The sequence below is a fragment of the Anoplopoma fimbria genome, chromosome 3, assembly GCF_027596085.1.
Source record: "Anoplopoma fimbria isolate UVic2021 breed Golden Eagle Sablefish chromosome 3, Afim_UVic_2022, whole genome shotgun sequence".
NCBI classification, from domain to species: Eukaryota; Metazoa; Chordata; class Actinopteri; order Perciformes; family Anoplopomatidae; genus Anoplopoma; species Anoplopoma fimbria.
In genome coordinates this window covers 24,458,587-24,478,278 of record NC_072451.1, presented here as the reverse complement: position 1 = coordinate 24,478,278, position 19,692 = coordinate 24,458,587, and the positions used below count along the sequence as shown (strand labels likewise).

The 19,692-nt window shown below is 40.5% G+C and overlaps 2 protein-coding genes across 3 annotated transcripts; one reads left to right on the top strand and one right to left on the bottom strand.

The window, feature by feature from the left end:
• The first annotated feature begins 710 nt into the window (after positions 1–710).
• LOC129088956 (relaxin-3 receptor 1-like) lies at positions 711–2,925 on the top strand. Its single transcript, XM_054596242.1, has 3 exons — positions 711–899; positions 1,116–1,559; positions 1,663–2,925. Exons 1-3 carry the CDS (start codon positions 711–713, stop codon positions 2,272–2,274), a joined length of 1,245 nt encoding a protein of 414 aa, XP_054452217.1. The 3' UTR covers positions 2,275–2,925.
• A 5,991-nt stretch (positions 2,926–8,916) lies between these two features.
• Positions 8,917–18,930, bottom strand: sirt6 (sirtuin 6). Of its 2 annotated transcripts, none has more exons than XM_054596157.1 (8): positions 18,776–18,930; positions 17,327–17,454; positions 14,210–14,392; positions 11,691–11,750; positions 10,993–11,088; positions 10,822–10,902; positions 10,249–10,372; positions 8,917–10,124 (listed from the first exon to the last, which is right to left on the bottom strand). In XM_054596157.1, the coding sequence occupies exons 1-8, from the start codon at positions 18,839–18,841 to the stop codon at positions 9,807–9,809; spliced, it is 1,056 nt and encodes a 351-aa protein (XP_054452132.1). In that variant the 5' UTR covers positions 18,842–18,930; the 3' UTR covers positions 8,917–9,806. The 2 variants fall into 2 exon arrangements, with proteins under 2 accessions (XP_054452132.1, XP_054452133.1); XM_054596158.1 differs by having other exon boundaries at positions 17,327–17,458; positions 18,776–18,853.
• Positions 18,931–19,692: the final 762 nt, after the last annotated feature.

Below are 19,692 nucleotides of genomic sequence, written 5' to 3'. Positions count from 1 at the left end.
GCGCCGTCGGGCGGTGGAGGAGCGACTATAAAAGCTCCAGGATGCTGTCAGTGAGTGAGAGGAGGAGCGGCTGCAGCACTGCAGACTTCACCCTGAACACCTCCGAGCCTGACGCGGGTTAACCGGCTTTTATAAGCAAACTTTATTTCCGCTTATAAAATGCAAAGCATCCAACTCTGGGGGTCTTTGAAGACGACTAAGATACAGAACGGAGACGATGGGGATGTATGCACCCATAACGGAAACCTGCCGTAACTTGCTTTTGCTTTTTTTTTTTTTTTTTTTTTTTTTTTTTAAACAAATGAGTGATTTTTTTTTTTTTTTTTTATAAAAACAAATGAGTGATTTTTTTTTTGGATTTTTTTTTATAAAAACAAATGAGTGATTTTTTTTTTGATTTTTTTTTTTGATAAAAAACAAATGAGTGATTTTTTTTTATAAAAACAAATGAGTGATTTTTTTTTTTTTTTTTTAAAAAAACAAATGAGTGATTTTTTTTTGATTTTTTTTTATAAAAACAAATGAGTGATTTTTTTTTTGGATTTTTTTTAATAAAAACAAATGAGTGATTTTTTTTGATTATTTTTTATAAAAACAAATGAGTGATTTTTTTTTTTTGAGTGATTTTTTTTTTTATAAAAACAAATGAGTGATTTTTTTTTTTGGATATAAAAACAAATGAGTGATTTTTTTTTTGGTTCTGCTGGATCATGCAGAGCAACGGCAGCGCCACCGGACCCCTGAGCGTGTGCGGAGTAGAGGAGGATCTCTCCAAACTTCTCAGCCCCACAGGAGGAGCCTCTAACGTGGCCGCTTTGAACCTGTCACTGACCTGCTGGCTCCACATCCTCTCCAAGGAGTCCTCGCTGGACCTGCACCCAGACAGCGCGAACCTGGCAGTAGGTTTAGTTAAATCACCTCCTTTACAAATCCAGATTAATGAGATAAATAAGTGTTTGTCAAGAATCATTTTTGCATTAATTCCCTTAACATGTGATCACAGAGAGTGCTTGGAGGATGCATGTTGCATTGTGACTGTAAAATTGACTTTTGTGCACTTTTCTGACCTTTTAGGTCCAAGATGACAAAATAAAAGTAACATATGTGTCTGACAGGTAAGGGTTGTCATTGCCACGGTCTACTTGGCGGTCTGCGTCCTGGGGCTTGTGGGAAACCTCCTGGCACTGTTCCTGCTCCACTCCCGCCACCGTGGCACCCACTCCTCCTCCATCGACTGCTTCGTGATGAGCCTGGCGCTGACAGACCTCCAGTTTGTGCTCACCTTGCCCTTCTGGGCCGTGGACACGGTGCTGGACTTCCGCTGGCCCTTTGGCCGGGTCATGTGCAAGATCATGAGCTCAGTCACCACCCTGAACATGTACGCCAGCGTCTTCTTCCTCACCGCCATGAGCGTGACCCGCTACCACTCCCTGGTCACCTCCCTGAAGATGAGCAGCCCTCGGAGAGCCACTGCTCGGGCCAAATGGGCCAGTTTAACCATTTGGGTGGTTTCACTGGTGGCCACGCTGCCTCATGCGTTCTACTCCACCACAGTCCAGGTTTGTTGAATTCAGACTTAACTACCACCCCTGGTTTAGATTTGCTTACGTTGATTCTGTTTTGAGTTTGAAACCTCTCATGCAGTTGTTTTTGTGTTTACAGTTGTCTGTAGACGACGAGCTGTGCTTAGTGCGGTTCTCTGACTCCGACTCAGGCCACTGGGATCCTCAAGTCTTGCTTGGACTCTATCAAACACAGAAAGTCCTCCTGGGATTCGTAGTTCCCTTGATTATCATCTCTGTGTGCTACCTCCTCCTCCTGAGGTTCATCCTGAGCCGGCGCGTCGTTGGCAGCATGGTCAGCGGGAGTGTGGCAGAGAGGTCAGAGTGTGAGCGAGGACGCCACCACCGCCGCTCCAAAGTCACCCGCTCTGTAACCATCGTGGTTCTGTCCTTCTTCCTCTGTTGGCTGCCCAACCAGGCTCTCACCCTGTGGGGGGTGCTTATCAAATTTGACTTGGTGCCCTTTAGTAAAGCCTTCTACAACACCCAGGCGTACGCCTTCCCCCTGACTGTGTGCTTGGCTCACGCAAACAGCTGTCTCAACCCGGTGCTCTACTGCCTGATCCGAAAAGAATACAGAGCCGGACTGAAGAAGCTCCTGCTGAGAGTGTCCCACTCCATCCAAAACGTTTTCACTCTGGCTCTAAGAGGGGAGAGGGTGGAGGAAGCCCCAACCAGACTGGTTATGATACACAAAGACATCAATTTGTGAGTCACTAAAAAGAAAGCTTTGACATCAAGTGAATGCAATTATTCCCTTTGAAGAGTATTACCACCTTCCATGTTTGCAGGCCAGAATGCGATTATCTTAGCTGAGCACAAAGAGGGGAAACAGGCAGGAACAGCTATCCCGGCTCTATCCAAAAGGTACCGGAAACGTGACCCACCAAGAGTAATGAAATTCAGACAGAAACTGGTGTCACCATGGTTATGCACTCTGCGGCTCACATACGTGAAAATGCAAAAGGTCCCTTTCCAGAGTCTGTGATTGGTTTGTCCATTCTGGGCTTCTGTAGAAACATGGGGGCGCAACACAGCGGACTGCTTGAAGAGGAACCGCTCCTTATGTAGATATGAAGGATTTGTTCTGAGGTAACGAAAAAACACAAACAATTATTTTTTTCAGATGATTACACATTAATGAAAACACAGTTATATTATATTCCATGTCTGCCAATAGATCCCTCTAAATGCTACACACGTTTGCTTTAATTAGTGATGTTCAGAGGTGCTGGTCGGTGGATGTAATACCTTTGGACAGAGATGGGCTAGCTGTTTTCGTTTCCAGTCTTTGTGCGAAACTCAAGAAATGGCATTTACTAAAATGTCAAACTTTTTCTTCTCTACTAAAGAAAATGTTCCTTCATGAGCTATATTTTATTAGGTGCCATTTTCTAATAATTTTCCTGTAGGACACTGTGATCCCTCCAAATGTATTACATCCCTCAAACTGAACACACACACGCACACGCACACGCACACACACATACACACACACACACTTTAGTATCGTCACCTTTGGCAGACACACCTGAACAGCTATATGTTTGAGCTTCATTATTCACTTTTTGTGGAACCTGCCACTTTGGAAGTAATCTCCCTGGTGACAAGTACAACATTCCTGTTAATGACCAGACCCCCGACTTAGCCGGCTCTTAGTGACACTGTGGGCGGGTTTCTTATTTGCTTTTTGTACTTTTCACCTCAAACACCTACACAGGCCACCCTTAGGACAGTAAGATTGTTATATTTTCATAAGGATTGATGTGCTTAATATTTATTTGTGTTATAGTTGCTAGCTCCATCAGGACCCTGTAGTAGAATCTAGCATGAAACTGCCATCCATCATCATGTCTCTCGGTGTCTGCCTTGCTGTACTGCCGTGAATCATTTTGTGATTACACGTATGTAATGTGACATTAAATAAAACGAGAGGACAAAAGAGTTCAGTGACGCTGGCAATTTAATCTCGTCTGCAGTCACGACAGCCACAACTCCGTGAAAACAAAAATATATGAGTCATCCGCTGAAAAGCTGCTCCGCATTTTTGCCCTTTTGCAACCTTTAAAGTCTGAATATGGATAACCATCTTCAGCTGACATGCAAATACCACACACATTCTCCACCACAGTCACCCCATTGTGTGCCATTTTGATAGTAATTCCTTCTCCAATCAGACGCACACATTTACTAGCAGGTGTCTGTGTGGCAGGCCAGAAAAGCCAGCAGATCAACAGGGAATCAGCATCTACAAGCTGTGAATGTAAAGCACTGAAAAGTGTGATTTCAGAACAAGCATTTGTCCAAAAAATGATTGCTAGTTCTCTTTTTCAGAAATCTGCCCAACACTTTGCTGTTCGATGTGTTACTAAAAGAAAATCTTTTGTCATCGTTGCCTCTGATTTAATGTCCGTTCCCTTGGACTCGCTTCGTAACTTGGCGGTTTTCTCATTAAATTCTACACTTTGAACCGAGCAGGAGCAGCACATCACACCTCATAAAACAAGTGACAATCTTATGAGTGCCCAGCTATTAATCTTCAAGCACAGGGAGTAATTTCACAGAATCACACGGATGGAAGCCAGTCATCCTGATATGTCCATGTATGGCCGGTATTTATTGAGGGTTTTAAACAATTCCAAGCTCAAGGAGTTTATTTTCCAAGATAAGTGAGGATTAGGGTCATGAATTATTAATACATACGCATAAAAATGGGTGAAAGTCAATCACACTCAGAGGTGATATGCCAAGTATGCAGAAAAGACATGATGAGTCTTTAAAACTCATCAAATAAAGCTGTTTGGAAATCAGCACGAACGCCACGACTGAAGAAAAGTCTGTTCATGAATTAACAACAGATAAGCTCTTTTTATATGCAGGGGTTTATACTGTGAATCTTTCGTGTCTTTTAGAGAAGCTGTGAACTCAGGTGTTTGGAGATCAAATGGGAAAAAAGGACCTTGATCACACATGATTTCTAAAAGAAAGAAGCAAGCCAATAAGTATAGAGTTCAGGTAACTGACTCAATTTCACCTCGTTACCTGACAAACGGCTGATTTGCAACAGCATGACACGGTCTTCATCGTGGAGGGCTTTGAACTGCAACTCCCTGTCTTTGTAATGAAGAACGTGAGGGTGTATTCATCTAATTGTTCAATTACATAAACTGGGATTTTTATACTTTTCCACAAAGTCACACTGAAATTTAAAATTCTCAGAAACCAATTCCAAGGGCATTTCTTCCATGGAATGGTAGCTGCAGCCCTGCTCACACTATAAATATTCGGTACAACCGGTCTGATCTGTTGGTCACAGAGCAGCTTCTCTGGAGAGACGGGAATAAAAGGCCTTGCTAAAGGGGCACCTCAGTTGTTGCAATAAGCAGCAAGCATTGCATTTTCACCACACGAATGTTCGCTTCTCTAGATACGTGACGTTGTGTTAACACCCATAATTAACCCTTAACCCTTCTCTCTCCTTAGTTGTATATGACTGCATTTTCTGCTTTGTTAATGTTATCTCTTTTTCTGACACCAGATAATTGATATTACCATTAAGTTTCAGACAAAAACATTCACGCTGCACTGTTATACACATTGTGTTGCAGCACACGCAGAAGGAACAAAAACATGCCTCTCTCAAGGGATTAATCTCAATCAAGAACTGTGGTGATGAATATGAATGCAGCTCTTAGTGCCGTTTCAGAGCTTCCGGCTGGTATTACAATTAAAATGAGAATGCTTTCAACGAGCATAGACAAGGTCATGTGTCTCTTTGAAGAGGGCCAAAATGACACAAAATTGTCATTACAATGAGTTAATTGGTTCATTCAACCTTAACTTAAACAGCTGCCGATTGTGATTGTGCTTGAGCTGATTTATACGCTGAATGGGGAGCATCTGTATTAGACTGTAAACAACCATCTTCGTGTTGAAGGACTCCACACTCTGGATCCTGAACGACGATGATATCCCTGCAGCCATGTTGGAGCATAAACTCAGCCCACACAAAGCTGTCTTAGATACTCTGCAGCAGGTTGGTCTGACCTCTTTTGCTCCCTTCACTGAGAAAGTTACAAAGAAAAATCTACGTCAGATTCATGAAATGCTTTTAAAGCACAGAATTGTCAGTACCTTTGTTCTTATAATCATGAATCTCATTGTCTTCGTGAATTTAAAGTGCACGCCAGTCGATCCTAACTGGCGTGAAAAGAAAAGCCAAGAATGCCCAATTGAAGGTCTGAAGAGGTTGGAGCACCTGACTCAGTTCTGAATAGTTCTTAAATGGAGGTACTTCTTCAGGGATGACAAAAGAGATGTGATCTTTAGTAGCACCATTAGTGGATGTCAAATAACACAAATACAAACATGTGGAATGCACTTAAACCCGGCCTTGGCCATTTGCACACAGTTGTTTTATTCATCTACTCTCATTTACAATGTGGACAGGGTCGTACATTTGAAGTTGAAGTGTGCGTGAAGTGTTAGTGTAATGCCTATTTATTCTAAAAGCTTTACAAAATTATCAAAATAATTATTTAAAAAAGTTATAAATGATTAAAAATTGTTTTAAATCTTATATTATTCAACTGTGGCATTAAAGAAAACACATTAACCAATTACTTTGCACAAAGATGTCAGCACTAAAAAGTGCCTACGTGTACTCTTTAGTGTGCTTAGATTCTGTTCTGATCTAAAGACAAATTCCAAATCAGAAACCATTGCTTAATGTCAGAATCTTCCTAAAAACTGTGCATGTGAACTTTAAGAAGGAATTTCTTCCCAAGAGGATTGGTGAATGTTCACGCCTTCCTTAAAAGCCTCAGCGTAACGGCCAGTGGAACTCTCCCACACAGCATGAAGCGGCCCCCTGGTGCGTCACAGCAGGGTTCATGTTAAATGGTTAGTGAGCTGCGACTGCTTTCCTCCAGATGCAGCACTTTGAATTACAACTGAGGAGTTTGATTCAGACAAAAAAAATAATCTTTGATGCAGTCTTCTTCTCTCTTGGCGCCAACCCAAGGCATGCCGTCACTGACTCCTTATGTCCATTCTGCCATTCGGCACAGACTTATAGAGCGCTGTAACAACTGCTGTCCTTCCAGAGAGATCACAGCCAACAGGGATCTGAAGTTCCTTCCTACTGAGTTTCGGAGGATGAGCAGCTGAAAGAAGAGTCTGTCTGGTTATGTAGAAAGTTTCCAATTCCTAATGATGGCGCCTTTGAACATGAACATTTCAGAAATTGTTTTGTGCAGTTCTTCAGTGCTGTGCTTCCTCAATGTTACACAGCTCCTTAGAGTGAATGGCTTTGAACTACTCAGTCATCTGTGAGGGAGAGACGGTATGCTCTATAATCTATTTCCTGTCTTTTGAAATCAGGTAAATCAAGACTTAGAGACTTCCATCTCCTCTGGAATCCCTGTTCCACCACGTCCCAAAATGTGAACGTAAAAGGACATGAACTCATCATCATGTTGGTGGAACCAGTTTGAGATTATGGAAATATCCATGTTGAAGTATCCATTAGAAGATGAGTAGACTGTGGCCACACAGTGATGCACATCAGTTACAATACTCATGTAGGCTGTGGTAATAAAGCCATACTCAAGTGGTATTGTCTTATTGTGTGCCAACAAACACAATTGCATCACCATCATTCTGGACCCTTCATGCCAGGCAGAATGGATCCATGTCATCTGCATGTTGCATCAGAAATTGAGATTCGTCAGACTAGGAGGCGATTTTTAAAATCTCCTACTGACGATTTTGGTGAGCCTGTACCAACAGTAATTTCAGTTTCGTGCTCTTAGCTAACAGGAAAGGAACCTGCTGGTCTCCTGCTGCTGTAGCCCGTCCAACTAATGGTTTTACGTGCTGAGCATCCAGATATGCTCTTCAGAACAGCACTGTCGTAACATGCTGTTACTTGAGTTACAACCCCCTCCCCTTTTGGCTTGATCCAGTCTGCTCATCCCAACAAGGCTTTCTGTTTTGACAGAAAACTCAGTTACGGAGAGCGGGCATGGAGTTAAAAAGACATGTCGCATCATTTACCAGGCAGGGTCTACTGAAAGATATCATTAGTTGCATTATGGGAAATGTAGGATTCAGGGCTTTTGGAGCTTGACCTACACTAGAGACCGTCTCTGCCTCTGACACACTGATTCTGACCATTTAAGAATAAAATATTATATACGTCTCTTGCAAGTGTTGCAATCTTAAATCACTTAAAGTTAAAGTTAAAAGTGTCTCACTTTAATACTGATGCCGATATATGACCTACGTACGTAAACGAGACCATCAGCGAGAAGATTGTCTTTTACTATATAGTTATTCCCAATGCCAATCGGTGCCACCAGGTTAGATGTGGGGGAAATAGGACAAATGTATCCTCCTCGGCAAAGAGCAGAGCATCGCCTCACCCACACCTTGCTGCAGGACGCCCAGGCAGTATTGCTTCGCAGGACCCTTCGAGGGAAGGGCAGCACCGAAGTACCAGAACCAGGACTGAGTGGACCCTGCTGCAATTTTATTCTGGAAAGTAAACAACACAGCATAGTTCATAATTTTCTCTCAAAACAAAGATCCTCATGTCCTAATTAGCAACTGAAATCTTGAGTTACGGCCCAAAACTTGTTTTGTGAGGTCACAGTGAACTTTGACCAACAAAATCTGATCAGTTCATCCTTGATTGGAAGTGGACATATGTGCTAAATTTGAAGATTATTCCCTCAAGGCATCATTGAGAATGGGCTGGATGGACTGACGGACCCGAAAACAAAATGCCTCCGACCGTGGTTGTCAAGGATGCAGAAAACGAGGCTGAGAACATGCAACGGGCAGAATGCCAATTAGCACAGTGAGAAAGTAATCTGTGATGAGGTCTGTGTAATGACCCATCCCCAGAGCAGAAAGTTCCACTCTATGCATGTGTTTGTTTATTATATTCCTTTATTATATTCCTTTATTGATCCCCATGGGGGAAATTCAAGTTGCAGCTGTTGTGTTTGATCTTGCTTACAAGTGGGAAGAGACAAAGAGCCTTAATAGAATATTCAGCAACATGTTAACTGAAGAAATCATCTTCAAACACCTGTTGCCCATTGTGGTTTTTTTGGTATTTGGTCTTCCTTCGATTGACATTAGCTCTTAAAAGAAGCGTTAGAATGTGTACCTTTGCTGATGTTAATCGAGTTTCATGGCAAACACAAAGAATCATACCATTATCTCTTAAACAAACGCATGCAGTCTCCATTTCCTTTGAAGTGTTGATTCACATTTGCATCTAGGTCACTGCTGTTTGACAGTAAGCCCAGCATACAGCACATATACACAGGAGGTTCTACCGGGATCTTATTGTGTTTATTTCCAAAAGTCATGTATATATATATTAAAAAAAAACAGTAAAGTGACTTTTCCCCCCTCAGAGTACAATGTTTAAGAGATAAAAACATTTACCAAGAAACGTACAGTGTGATTATGGTCCATTTATAGCCATGCAGCAGTAGGCGCTCCATTAATGTGGAATTATACATCTTGCCAGAGGAAGGGAATTAAATTGTACAATGAGAGAAGCACAGCTTTAACCTAAAATTTCCCACAGTTGTATGAGACTACTAGTTAGTCGGACTTAGAGACGCTCACCTGATAACTATTCTCGTGAAGTATTGAACCAAGGTGTCTTTAAAGGCTAAATCTGTAGGGACAAGATCTGGAACGCACTGTTATAAATAAAGCTGCAACAACCTTACACACCTTATTAGAAGCTTTATTTATAACTGTGTGCTCCAGATCTCATCCCGCTGTCTTGTCTGTTAAAGACTGGTTCTTAAAGTAAAATAAAGTCCAAAGTTGGGCAATGTATTGGTAAATGTACTTTTACAGCATTTTGTTTGACCAGAAATTTTAAAGAAAAACACCATTCAAACATCCACCTAATGAGGAGTCATCCTTTTACCCTGGACACAATCATGTATATCATTTTGCTTCAGGAGGTGGTCAACTTTTGAGCCTTCAGCTAGGGAGTCAGTTTCATATTGCTGTGCATCGTGGCTGTAAAGTGATGTAAAAAAAATATTGGATTAACAAAACCACCGCAGTATTAGAGTCTTTGCGCCCGAGGGTGTAAGATCAGAAGAACCTTTGTACTCTGAAACTAATCAAACCAAGTCCCTTTTGTTGTAAAGTTTATTTCTGGACGGGTTTGTGTTGTGAAGTTGAAGTGAGAGAAAATACCTGAGGCTATTTCTCTTCTTTTATCTCCACTGGGGAGTCCGCTCTCTCCCTCTTTACAGAGACCGTCTCCTCCTTAACACTGCCATCGTCCTTTAGCGCCGTTGCGTCTCTTTTTCTCTCCTCCTTGATCAGGTCCCTTTTCACCTTCTTCTCTGCTTTAACTGCACGTCGTGGTTTGACTTCGGTGGTGGATTCAGAGGTGGCTTTGGAGCTCTCACAGACAGTCGGACCCTCCCACTTTGGGATGTCCAATCCCAGCAGCTCCATTAGCTGTTTCATGACCTCGTCCACGTAACTATGGATACGCAGGTGTGCATGCTTGTCCTACAAGACAGAAAATGACGGTGATTTAAACACAATGTTGCCTTTCATTTATGCACAGTATTTCCAGTGCCATCTCATGTTTCCACGCATATGTGTCATATGGCGGTGACTTAATGAGACTGACGTGTTTCGTGGGCTGCAGGTTGACGACGGCCAATTTCCCTCCTTTGCGTTTGGTGAGAAGTGGAAGGTTTCCACTGGGTTTGATCTGCAGGGAGGTGCCAAGCGTCAGTGCCAGGTCGGCTTGCCTGGGTGCAGACAGTAGAAAAACATGTCTTTGAATTGAGGGATTAGCTAAATTTTTGGTAGTGAGAAAAACATTAAGATAGGGCTGCACAATACAAAGAAATTTTGTCGAAATAGTAATATGACCTACAGCAGTTTTCAAATCGCAGGAGGTACAATATTTGTTAATTCGAAATGTGTGTCAAAACTTTTTCATTTCCAATACCGATACCGATACCTGGGCTTTGGGTATCAGCCGATACCAAGTACTGATCTGATACTAGTGTTTAATCAATAAGCTGTATGAAACAGGAATCTCAAAGGAAAGCAGGATGGATAAGAGCATGTGTTGTGTTACTGGGTTATCAGGGCAAATACTGAATCAAAACCAAAACAGACAATAATATAATGATAGTACAATAAGTAATAAGGAAACAATAGAGCACAGCTGATGGAATTCTGTTTGTCTCACCTGCTTGCATCCTCTGCTTTGTTCAGGTCTCTGTCAGGAAGAGCATCCTCCCAGTCCAGTATAGTGCTTATCAGCTTTCCTCTGTTTTGGTAAAAGAATACACCGACATGCTAATAAATGGATCATAGTTCATTATTGGATATTTCAATCTGCAGTGGAACAATGCATTACCTGCAGGCTCTAAGTCCCCTGGATCGTACCACATCGCAGAGACGACCTGTTGGTTTCAGTCCCATCACACCGATCACTTTTTCTCTGACATACTGCCTAGAAAACCAAGACTCCTACAGGTTACGTCTCTGTCTGACCAGATCAGCTTTAGTTAAGTTACAAGCATATATACACACATGAATTCATGCACATACGGCATCATGTAGCGGCTGCAAACATACATTTATATCTATTTTCTATTTTATCCCAAAGGAACTTGGATGTGATCTGAAGACTGCAGGTCACCGGAGTTAAATTAAGTCGATGCCATAATCCTGGAATCCTTTTAAGATATTAAGCGCTGTGTGACAGGATGCATCATACTGCTGGACCTTTCCGTTTGTAAAAGGTGGAGGAGCTGGTCAGCACACCAGCCGCTTTTATCTTTGACACAAGGCAGGGTGGATCATGGAAGCATAGCTCCTGTCTGCATGCTGTACATGCTGTGTTGCAGCCACATGATTTGCTGCTTGTTTTAACAAGATATATATAAAAAAAATGGCCTCATTATGAATGTCAGTAAAAAAAGGGAATTATCACAGAGTTTGAATATGTGTGTGTGTGTGTGTGTGTGTGTGTGTGTGTGTGTGTGTGTGTGTGTGTGTGTGTGTGTGTGTGTGTGTGTGTGTGTGTGTGTGTGTGTGTGTGTGTGCACATACCTGCCACACTTCTCGCACTCCTCCACGAACATGTTTCCATGGAGCTCTGATAACACATCCCTAGAAGATTAAAAAGATCATATTCACTTCTATATTTGTCGCCAAGACTAGTTAACAAAACTTTTCTGCAGTCCCTCTTTGATTAATATTCTGGAGGCCTCATTTTCATTTCTGCATTCCACTTGACATCTTCGCTGATTTTTGACTACCAGTTAGTCTGCTTCCTCGATGATTTCCTCAGAGGACTCATCTAAAAAAACGTGTGGAGGAATAAATGGCTTGCAGGGAAAGCAACTCTTCCGATGCGTGTAAATGCTGAGTTTATGTGCTGAATGAAAAATTGGATTGTTGGCCTTCGGTTAGTCCAATATGTTTTTGGATAGTCCAGGTACAGAGCAATCACACTCGAGCTCTATTTAAAGAGCTCTTTATTTCTTGCGCTGTTACAGCTGTTATCACAAAGCAGCAGCTTCATATTTAACAACAATCCAAACAGTCACATATAACACACTTGGTGAAACAATATGGTTATCTCACACAACCTACAATGCTTTTTATATTTGTGTTTGGATACTAGAAATCAATAAAGATAAAACTAACTATAATGTGTTCGTTTCCTCCACAATAAGGAATTCCCTGCATTTTCTGAATAAGTAAACTTTTCCTCTGAATATAAATCTCACGTCCTCTTCTTACTTATTCATTCCCTCTCCTCTCCACGCACTCTGCTTCAACTCCAAATTATTCTGCACAGCGATGTAATCTAACACGATCCAAAATGTCACATATATTTGCATATGGAGAACTTTTTCCTCATATATATGGATCATTTTGTGAAAACTAGGACATTTGCTGCAGTCATTGAGTGTTTGATAGGATTATTCATCTTTTAAGGTGCACCAATGATTATTTTTATACTGACAAGAGGTCAAGTGACCAGACTTAATGGGAAAAAGGGTGGCTTGTATTGACAGACCCAAAATGACTCATCTCCGACTATTCAGTTCCTCTAAACTCAATGCTGCTCTTTAGCGCTTCCAGCCCATTGTTTTGGTTTCCTGGACTACAATATCAGTGTTTTGGTTCACTCTCAATACTCTTATCACCTTGTTTCCAGCAGCAGATGGCAGCTGTTTTCAGAAAAAAAGCTTTTCAAAACTGATAAACACGCTACCTTACCAGCACCAAACTGCACAAAGTTAGCATAGCTGGTGAACAAACATGTCTCCAAATTATGCTAATGTTGCTCTGTTAACAGATGTCTGGCACGTTCGCTAGAACAACTTCTCAGGTTATAATATGTGTTGTAGAGCTGTTACGATTAGTCAATTAATCAACCAACTGAAAATTGATTTGCAACCAACCTAATTTCTTCCTCTAAATTTTCATGTACCAAATGATTAATAGATCAAATTAAATTCTAGTACTTATGCAACACTGTCACAAGCAGATTAGTCAATTATGACAATAATTGTTAGTTGCAACTCAACGGTGTTGTTTTTATAGCTTATTTTGTTGCCCCCATGTGGGAAATAAACAATACAGCTTTAAAAAGGTACAGTGTGTACCAAATAGTTTAAAGCTGCATTCATAACGTTCAACAATCAAAAATGTCTATGCATACATTTTACACTAATCAGTGTTTCCCCTGTATTCATTCTGAAGCAGCAACGGAGCAGAGGAGATGTGAAGTGAAAATAAGTTGTTATAATTATTATAGGCTACTATTTGTATAATTGGACTTCAGGGGTGAATAACTTCAGAGCTTTGTAGAGTCCAAAAGTCAACATTTATTTTGAAAAGTCAGTTGTAATCATTTCCACTGTTAACATGTTTTTAAATCTATGAAATATTCTGCTGCAATCCATATCTGTTGGCATTCAGTCTTTCAAACCCATTTTAACTGCAGTTAAGAAACTGTTCTACCTCCTTCCCTCGCTGACACAAAGGGAGGCTCGTACTGACGGGTTATAGGTCAGCTAAACATTCATAAAATACATTTTTTTATTAAAGAAGGATTTGTGGAAATTTGATTTTACCCTTTTTTTAAATAAAATTCAAATTGTGCTTCGAGGGATATATTTTCACCGGACATTATGAACAGTGTGTTGGTCTGCTCGTCTCTCTCGTTGTCTCGGAGAAGGGAAATCAAATGGGTTGGCAAGGATGGGATGCATTCATCTGAATCATCATATATAATCAAGTCTAATATCTTTTTAATAGACTATCAGTGTGTTTTCTTGCCAGATTTGCTCACCGAAAAAATTGATCAGACAGATGTTGAAACTACCACTGCAGATGGCGGGCCGTTTGTGTACAAGTGTATGTGTGTTGCCAGCTGTGTAGCTCTTAGAGCGAAATAAAGAGCAAGCCAGAAAACCAGGCAAATTATTATTAAAAAAGATTAAATTCAGAATCGATTAGTCATCTGTTCAGCTCCTCTGATCAGCCAATATTGAGACCACGGATCAAACTATTTTAAAGAAAAAGCTGTCAGTGGCCAATCAAGGCGGGGTTACCTGGGGAACCCTGATCGGACATGTAGGCCGTCCACATTCTGGCTGATGAGATACTTGAGGTAGCCGGCCCTCTGCAGTCCCAGGAGGGCCATGTGAGTCAAGCTGGGTCGGGCATCTTCAAATGTGGTGTCAAAGTGAGGTGACTCACCCTTTTCTTCTAACGTCCACACACCTTTTGGACCCCTGGAGAGCAAATAGGGATGAAGAAATGACTCATAGTTATAATCAGGATTGGACAGGATGTAATGCAGTGGGTGGACTGGAGGGAATGTCGTGTCTACAACTGGTGCGTGGGTAATGAGTATGTATTCATGGCTGAGTGAATAAGAGAAGGAGGATTTGTATACCAAATTGCCAATGCACTGTCAAATGCTGCACATTTGAGCCCACTAGAAATATAAGAGGACAATAAAAGAACTATGTACATCGTTTATCCAACTACAGAGAAAATAGGAGATAAAATGTTTTAAGTCTGTTTTCCAATCTCCATCCATCTTCCGTTACCGATTATCCAGTTAAGGGTCGCGGGGGTGCTGGAGCCGATCCCAGCTGTCAATGGGCGACAGCAGGGTTCACCTGGACAGGTCGCCAGTCTGTCACAGGGCAGACATATAGAGACAGACAACCACTCACGCTCACATTCACACCTACGGGCAATTTCAGAGTCATCAATTAACCTTAGCTGCATGTCTTTGGACTGTGGGAGGAAGCCGGAGAACCCGGAGAGAACCCACGCTGACACGGGGAGAACATGCAAACTCCACACAGAAGGTTGTCTAGCCCGGGAATTGAACCCGGGCCCCTCTTGCTGTGAGGCGACAGTGCTAACCACTACACCACCGTGCAGCCTTGTTTTCCAATCTGATCATTCCAATTCATGTTCCTTTGATTAAACAGTCAGTTTTGGTGTCTAAATGAGGGATGAATACAGAGGACCTAGCAGTACAGGTGCTGTTAAACAACATAACATTTGCCCAGTTACTTCGAGGATAAACAACTTATCTGTATGCATCAGATGCTGCAGGTCATTAAAGCCATGAAAGATCTGTGAAGCAGGTGTATTCACAAGTAAAATGTCGTCAATAATATCAACCCGAGAGCGTGTGTGTGTGTGCACGGCAGCAGTGTACCTATAATTTGTGTTAGTGTGCCTGATGTGGACTTAGTAACCTTGGCTTTAATGATATTGCCTTCAAAGGCTGACTCTACCTGACAGGAAGGCCAATCAAATATGAACTAATCAGGTCTCCAGCAAAATGTATTTGAAAGAATTCTCACTTATAAATATCTGGCAATCACACCAGAATGAATTCAATGGATGAGTTAAAATGACTCCATCTTATGTGCCACAGCTCTGCTATAAGATAAGATAAAATAAGATAATCCTTTATTAGTCCCTCAGTGGGGAAATTTGCAGGATGACAGCAGCATAGTGGATAGTGCAAACAAGATCAAAACAGGTATTATAAAAAAGTAAATAAGTAATGACACAGAGAATAAGAATAATAATTAAGTAAAAAGAACATTAAAAATCCACAATAACTAAAATATTATATAAACTGCCAGAATTATTTTTAGTATTGCACAGACTATTTTTTACTATTATAGTGTTATGTATATATGTGTTTGTACAGTATGATTGGGAATTCTTGCAATATAATGGAAGAAAACAAACTGAGCCAGGGTTTATAAGAGTCTGTGTGATATTGTTTTACAAAGAGCTGGATTTGACAAATGACAAGCAAGGACTGCCCTCGTTTGCTTGTACAGTGGTACTACAAGTGAAAGCAGGAGGCTAAGTGAAGGGGTACATAATGTCTACCAGAAATCGAGAAAAAAATGATCATTTCTTGCCAGGATTCACTGATTATGCAGCTTCCTTGAAAACAGTATTTGTATCAGATGCTGTGGCATAAAGTTGGTCGTTGTCTACAAGTTATCTTCAGAGTTGCAATGTCATATAATCCATTTATATATATATATATGATATAATATATTTTTTTTATAATCCATTTGCCATTTATATATTTTTATAAAATCCATTTGCCATTTTAATCCAAAAACAGATAACTGCTGAGGAGAGGTAGACTGTAACTTCTATTCAAAAGGGAAAGGGAAAAGGGAGTCTCCACTTTATTATGTACATTATCCCAATCTCTCCAAGGCTGACAAAACTATGGAATGCTAGTTTGCAGTTAAAGAGTCCTTTCTTCTCTCTCAACTGTTTGTTTTTCTGGCCTCGACACTCACAGCAACAAGACTGTCTCCAGAAAGACTGTAATTCTCTACACTTGACCCGTCAGAGACACTTTTGTAATGGACAATTTCATCAGATTGTATTGTTGATTCACCACCACCATAGCAATCAAACAACTTTGAGATTTTTATAATAACAGAACGTCTTTATACTGTTTATTTGGACCTTAATAATAAGCTTTAAGTTTGGGATTCCAGCCAAACTTAAGTTAATTTGAAATCAATTCAAAAACTCCCTAAAAGGAATGTTTCTATTCCTATATATACTTTGGGTAGAGGTGAACATACTTCCCTTTTGCACTGGCTGGTTTTCACAGTAAAAACTAAGGAAGCTAAATGCACACAAGCATTGTAATATACATTAACTAAAAACGACCACCTCTTGGTTGTACGCCTTCGGCAACCAGTTAATTTGCAGTTTACATCCATGTCTGTCCAAAATGTCATCACTTCATCATCATCCTATTAGATATTTGTGTGAAATTGTCATAATTAGCATTTTAATTCTAGACTTAAGGCCAACACTTGTTTTGTGAGGTCATAGTGACCTTTGACCACAAAAATCTAATAAGTTCATTCTTGAGTGCAAGTGGACGTACAAAACATACAAAAAATGTCTAGGAGACACTAAATAGATAAACATAAACAAAGTACTGCTGGTTTTCCGAAACATTCTAGTTAATTCGGAGCATTTTCTTAAAAGGACACTTACACTTAACTAGGGACAGAATATGTGAGGTAACAGTTACCTTTGTCTTCATGTTCATGATCATAAAACATGGTTCAGAGAGAAAAGGTCTGTGTGTTTGTGAAAAAGGGTGACCGAAAAAAAGGTCAGTAGTGACTTTGTTTGTGCCTCACCTGAAGTCAGGGATGCCGGCTGAGGTGCTGATTCCTGCTCCAGAGTGGACAACCAAGTACTGACATTCTTTTACCAACTGAGCGAGGGTCTCCACCTTCACCTTTAGCTCCTCAGGACTGTCAAAAGCCTGCCTCAGAGCAGAGAACATCCGGTTAAAACAGCTGGCTGACTCTGTAACAATCGAATATCACATCATTTCTGAAACTTTAGGAATATTAGGAGTATTTTGGGAATGACACGGGGCGAGAGGGAATGCTTTCATTCAGTATTTTACGGGGTGGAAAACGGGGTGAGAAATTTAGCACAGTGTTGATGTGAAGGCCATGCAGGAGAACAAATTTCCGGTTCATTTCACACAGTTTAAACTGAAGCAGTTTTGCAGCTTGTCAATAACCAACAATCATATGAAAAGCTTGTTTGATGTTTTTAGTTTTAATTTAGTGTCCCTTCCAGTAAGAAAACTGTTTGAATTTAAAGTGTTGCAATAAATAACAAATCCTTTAGTACTGTAAAAAAGAAAATTGCCATCACTCGTGGGGAGGGTTTCCAAGAATTTGTAATCTAGTCCAATATCTCAAGTGGGACACAAGCTACTACAACTTGAGAAGTGTGTAAGTCGCTTTGGATAAAAGCGTCTGCTAAATGACTGTAATGTAATGTAATAATGTAATGTGATTACTTAAGAAACTTTTCACTGGATTTTGCCCACCTTGAGTCTTTCAAGATGGATAACTTTTAATGGTCTACATCTCACACATTCACTTCTGTCATTTCCTGTTCATGTTTGTTTTGAGTGACGTGTGTATTACTATTGTACCTGAGCAGAGCTTTGACTAAACATCAACAGTTTTGATGACAGAATTATAAAGTATATTAAACAGCTGTAACAGAGAAGGGGGATATTATGTATTATCTTTTTTTGAAAGTACACACAATATATTCACTTTCATCAGGGTACAGTTTTGATGTATTGGTTGCATGTTCATCCATTTTTTTGCACTTCATACTTCTGCTAGTCAACATGTCAAACATGTAAAACAGGAAATTACAAACACCAAACTAGGGACAGTGGACAGTCTCTTTTTTACAGACAATATTTAACTTCTACAATATAGGGTACCTGGACCAGCTCACGTTAGAACATGGGTTCCACATGAGCTTATGGTGTCAAATTCATATAAAACTCTGAATGGACCCAATATTAACAAAGAACAACAACAGTAATGCGTACACTTTTACAGTTACTTCAGTGCTTTCATAACCTTTACTTATCATGGAGTAAAGGTATCATGCTAATCAACTGTATTTTAATTATTTGTATTCCAATTTAACCTCCTAAAGACTGAACCTGAGTCAGGCGGCATCATGGCTAGCCTGCTATCAGAGGACTAGAAGCTAATGACGTTGTCTCCTGTAATAATAATAATAATTATAATAATTGTCTTTACCTCGGGGAGTCCACACACTCCTTTGTCTGCATACGGCGAGAGACCTGCAGCATAATTCACAGACATGGCTGCTGTCTTTATTATCGCTGTTTTAGGGAAGTTGTTCCTGTATCCTAAAGCTGTATTATCACACAGGCTCTAATTGTTGTTTGGCTGACGTCATCTCAAAGCGACAACTCGAGCTGCGTTCACAACAATCGGGAAATGCGAGATATATCTCCCCGTTAATCCCGCAAACGAGAATGTCTTCTTTACACGTAGCTGAAGAGTTAGACCTGCAAAATGAAAAGTAAATTCTTCCAGAAAACTGTAGGATGTACTTTTTTTTTTTATTAAAACACATTTTTTTTTTTAGATTTCATTTAACATATCAGAAAAATCCCATCATTAAGCTTGATTTCACAAAACATACACTGCAAAGTTGGGTATACTGTGGCCAAAACACAAACCTAAATGTATTTCCCTCAAAGCTTATCAGGAAGGTCCAGCTCCATGCCTCTGCTCCGGAAATACTGACTTTCTAAAAGTAACCAGAGCCGGCCTACTCCTACTCCTAATGCAGCATTTTGAGCTATTGCATTTGCTCCTTATGTAGTGTCTTTACTACTACTTATAAACTCTATTTGAATCTGTGAAGCTTCCGAGCTTATGGTGGACACTTATATCAGACATATAAACCAAAATGTACAGCAAGTTGGTTATGACCTCTTCAGGGCGTCGAAACCAATATTTTTCACATAGAAGGCTGTTTCTTTAAACTTTGAGGCTAATATCCAATTTTCCCGTGTGACTTGAATGCAGCACAGTGTCTTCACAATCATGAAAGAATAATTTTCTCCTGAGTTACTAATGGATTTCATACATTATAAAATAAACATTAACATGCCAGATAGTTATATCTATAGACGGCAGACAGT